This window comes from Chelonoidis abingdonii, chromosome 1 (assembly GCF_003597395.2).
Source record: "Chelonoidis abingdonii isolate Lonesome George chromosome 1, CheloAbing_2.0, whole genome shotgun sequence".
In the NCBI taxonomy this organism is placed as follows: domain Eukaryota; kingdom Metazoa; phylum Chordata; order Testudines; family Testudinidae; genus Chelonoidis; species Chelonoidis abingdonii.
This window is the reverse complement of record NC_133769.1, coordinates 209,094,983-209,099,797: the sequence shown is the minus strand read 5'-3', so window position 1 is coordinate 209,099,797 and position 4,815 is coordinate 209,094,983. Positions and strand designations below refer to the sequence as shown.

General features: G+C 48.0%; 1 protein-coding gene across 1 annotated transcript in view; it reads right to left on the bottom strand.

Annotated features, from left to right (window-relative positions):
• The window catches only part of ABCG1 (ATP binding cassette subfamily G member 1), a 106,472-nt gene extending 104,834 nt beyond the window's left edge, over nt 1-1,638 (bottom strand). The window contains exon 1 of the mRNA XM_032763773.2: nt 1,508-1,638. Within this exon, the coding sequence (XP_032619664.1) occupies nt 1,508-1,549 (42 nt within the window). The 5' untranslated portion in view covers nt 1,550-1,638. The remainder of the gene's footprint in view (nt 1-1,507) is intronic.
• Between the last annotated feature and the right edge of the window lie 3,177 nt (nt 1,639-4,815).

Genomic DNA, 4,815 nt, shown 5'->3' with positions numbered 1-4,815 from the left:
AGGAACAGCTACCCACAGTGCACCGCTCCTGAAATCGATGGTAGCTTTGGACCATGGACGCAAACAATCGATTTCGGGATCCCACTGTGGACGCGCTAAACCGATTTTATTAGATCTGTTTTGTAATATCGGTTTAAGCTAATTCGAAATAATCGTGCAGTGTACGTACCCAAAGACTCTGCCTGCACCTTCAACCAGTTTCCTATGGTTTCATTTTCCAGTTTCTCTGAGGTTTTTAATTGCTTCTGTTTCACAACAGGCAAAACAATAAACATATTTCCATTCAATGCAGTAAAATTGACCTACATGTCTCACACTGTGAAATGCCTCCATCTTCTACCAACCAACTACTCTCCAAATATCTCCCTTTTGTGAAATTCAACCGGACTTACACAAAACCCATTAGATAATGAGCTAGTATGTTTCTCAGTAAATTTGTTTTGAAATCACAGGATGCAGTTGTGCAGGACAGAGCATGCTCAGAAGACTGGCGAAGCCCCCCCTCCCTCCTTTATGAGCTCAAGGCAAGAGGTAACTTTCGGTCAAACCCTGCTGTGTGTCCCTGACTTCAAATCTGTGATGCTATAAATGAAAAACCACTGCATCCTGCCCACTTCTAGCCAGTCTGGACCCTGTGAAATGGCAATAACTATGCCACAAGAACAACCCCCAGAACTTGAGATACATTCTTTACATGAATTATTTACACAATCAAAGATCAGGGTTAACCAGCCACTCCAGTTGCTTAGAAAGCACAGACAATTAAATGACCAAGCCATGGCATTCGTTTAAGTCTGTATAAAAGTCAGAGGTCCTCCTCTAGATCCTCTCTCTCACGGCATACAGACAAAACAGTTATAGAGCTATTGACCCATCGCAGCCAGGCTCACAGACAAGGCAGGCATCACAGCAACGCTTACTATACACTGGAAGCCATCAACCCTGGTTTTTTTTGCTGGTCTGGGACACTTCTGGAGAAGTCCGATGGCCACCCTCACTCCCCCCCCAAGGCACGCAACGTTGCCCCCAGCCCTAAGAACACCTGCTGGAATGCACCGCTGGAACTCACCGCCTGGGGACCATCTTGGCTCACCGCGCCGCTTAGGGGGGCGCTGCCCTCTCCCCTTGGGCTGCCCAGGAGTAACCGGGCGGAGTGAGCCAGTGGGGGCGGTTTCCTCTCTGTCAGCATGTCTGTTCTGAAATACGGGCCGGCTGGAGGGGCGAGCAGCGGGGCCCTAGTGGGGAAGCTCACCCCGCAGCTCCGACCCCGCCGGAGGGAGGAAGGCTCTGCAGGGCCAGGGCGCGGCTGGGGAGCTGTGCTCCACCGGGCTCTCTCAGCCTGACTCCCACATCCCACCGCCGCCCCCAGCGGTGCCAGCCCCTGGCACACCAGCAGAGCCGCCCTGCACCGGGGGAGGCTGCCCCAAGGCAGCGCAGCCGCGGACCCCAGGCTGCAGCCCCGCTCGGACCGGCTCCGGGGCCACGCAGCAGGGGGGCATCTCCTTACCAAAGCGGTGCCCACCGAGAGCGCTGCCATCAGCCAGGCCATGTGCCCCGGAGACGGCCGGGGGCGCGCGGGGCTCCAGCCGCAGCTGGACAAGGCAACGCGCGGCAAATCGCGGCGCTCGCACGAGCTTCGCTGCCTCCGCCCCACACCGGCAGCTAGTCCCGCCCCCTCCCCCCGGATTGGCTGAGCAGGGGAAGGGGGCGGGGCTGGCCTCCTGCGGGAAACGTGCTCTTGTTTTCCTGCCTCTGCGCCCCGCCCCCCGCGCGCGCAACTTCGCGCTTTACCGCCCCTCCCCAACCCCTCCCAGCCTGCTCTGGCTCCAGCGCTGCCTGCGTGCACGGAGGGGAGGGGGCGGGACAGTGCCGTGTGAGGGGTTGCCCCCAGCAGCATTGCACCCTCTAGGCGCAGCACTAGTGGGATGCACAGAAGAAGCTTTCCACTCTCCTCTGCTCTTTCACCTTGGAGTTAATGGGCAATGTCTGGCAGCAAAGAAAAAAGTTCCTTGCTTTCTGGGTTCTCATTGCTGCTACGGGCAAAGGGTATTAATAAAAGAAAGTTTAGCAGGTGCAGAGCTTTGTATTGGTACAGCACTGGAGATCCATGATTTTATATTATTGTGTCGTGCATAGGTGTTGGAACTAGGGGTGCTGGGGTGCTGCAGTCCCTCCCTCCCCAGCTTGAAGTGGTTTCCTTTATATACAGGGTTTACAGTTTGGGTCAATGGCTCTCAGCACCCTCACTCTACAAATTGTTCCAGCACCCTTGATGCCATAGGGTATGGATATATTATCAGTGATTACTGATGATAAATTATAAAGCTCTACCACATCTTAGTAAATCAGCACAAGATGCAGAGGAGCTAAGAACTGAAATATTGATTAATCTTGGTGTCACCCCTGTAAAGTAAGGAAGTAAGTTTGTCGTGGGGGTGGGGGCAGGAGACCACACAATCTGAGGCAGGATTGGAATCTGTGAGTAATTCATGTGTGGGTGCTGATGCTGAGCAGACTGTCATCATGTGCCACAAATGCAGCTGGAAAGGTTCTGTCACCAATGCCAAGGATTCTAAGTGCTGCTGAAGTCACTGTAGGGTTCTTTTTTCCTTGTTGGTTTTTTCTCAAGACGGAGAAGAAAATGCACCCACTTAAGGAGCAGTATAGATGGCTAGACTGGAGGATTGTGGGCTCAGAGCAAGTCTAGTGGTAGTGTCAAGCAGTAATGTGAGAGCCTGTGCATCATTTTGTGTGTGGACCTGAGATGTGTTATATGCAAGTAGGGGTCGTGGCCATAAATGGCAGTTAGCACTCCAAATTTCCTCTGCTGTAGTCAAGACCATAGGGAAATGTGATCTGAGAGTAGGATAGAGCGCCAAAACTCCTGAGTTTCAGTCCCAGCTCTGTCACTTATTTGTTATGCCTTGAGTAAGTTCCTAAGACTTCTTTGGCTTTTGCAGAACTGAGGATCTGGCCCAAAGTCTGGTCCAGGTAATAACCACATACTTAGTGGGCCTTGTTCTCATTTGTCCTAAGGACCATTTACATGGAAGCAGTAAGAGATAAAAAGACTTCCTTTAAAAAGTGGAAGTCAAATCCTAGTGAGGCAAATAGAAAGGAGCACAAACACTGCCAGCTTAAGTTCAAGAGTGTAATAAGAAAAGCCAAAGAGGAGTTTGAAGAACGGCTAGCCAAAAACTCCAAAAGAGCACCCATCACTCCCAAAATGTCCGCACACCCCTTGACCAGAGTATGGTAATTATCCAGTATGTACTGAGATGATTAAATCATATAAAAATAACCACTACATCTATAAGTAAATCAACACAAGATGAGAGGAGGCTAAGAATGTAGAACTGAAATATTGATTAATCTTGTTCCCCACCCCCTGAAAGAAAAAAGTTGGTCGTGGTGGGCAGGACCACAGCACAATCTAGCAGGATATCTCTAGTAATTCATTTTGGTGTCTGGCGGATGCCTTAGCAAACTGTCATCCATGTCCACACATTGCAGCTGGGGAAAGGGTGTTTTCTGTCAACCTAAGCAAGGATCTAATGCAGCTGAATCACTTGTAGGTCTTGTTTTCTTTTTTTTCTTTCCCTTGTTGTTTTTTTTTTCTTCCAAAAAGACGAGAAAGAAAAGCACCCCCACTAAGGAGGCATATAGAGGCAGACTGAGGATTGTGCTCAGAGCAAAAGTCATAAGTTAGTGGGGTCAAGATAGGAAGAGCCGGCATCATTTTGTGACCTGGAAATTTATAGCATAGGGGGTAGGGGATCGGCCTCGGTAATCAGGCAGTTAGCAACATACCTCACTGTGTCTCGACCCTACACTCGTATATCCAAATTTTCTTCTTTCCTGTTCCGTTTTTCTTGTTTCCAATTTCCTCTTGCTTAGGTCAAAAAAAACCAAGCACAAGGGAGATGTTAACTGGAGTAGAGCGCCAAAATGCACTCCTTGAAGTTCGTCCAGCTCTGTCACTTATATTTAGCCATTGAGTAAAGTTCCAAGACTCTTTGCTTTTTGCAGAACTGAGGATGCCAATCTGGTCCAGTATAACCACATACTTAGCCTTCTCATATGGTCCTAAGACCATTACATGGAACATAAGAGAAAAAGACTTCCTCAAAAATGAAAGTCCAATCCATGAGGCAAAAGAAAGAGCAACACTGCCACTAATGCAAATGTAATAAGAAAAAACCAAAAGGAATTTGAAAACGTCCAACTCCAAACGTAATAACAAAATTTAAGTAAATCAGAACGCAAGAATCCTGCTAAACAATGATGGGGCCCCTGACAATCCAAAATACAAAAAGGCGTCACTAAAAGATGAAAAGTCATTGCAAGAAACTAAATGGATTCTTGCTTCAGCTTCACGGCGAGGATTTAGAGGACGATTCCCACTGAACTGGCTTTGTAGTGACAATCTGAGGAAATCCACAGATTGAAGTGTCCAAGGATTTTGAATTAAATGATAACTCAACATTAACAAGTCAACCCAGGACAATGCATCACGCCAAGATCTGAAAACAAAGAGTGGAACTATTAAACTAATTGTAACCTCCTAAATCCTCGGTACCCTCAGACTGATTACAATGTACCCAATAAAAGGGCTCTAGAGGATCCCACAATACAGACGGTATCAACATCTACCCAAATTCAAACAATAGTTAAAATATAATGTCAACACTAGAAACAAACGGTTACAATAGTCAACATGTTTCTGAAGAATACTTTGTCTTACTAATCTTTAAGTCTTGAAGGGTCACAAACAGGACAAGGTCCTGGCATAGTTACTAGATTCAAAACCTTGAC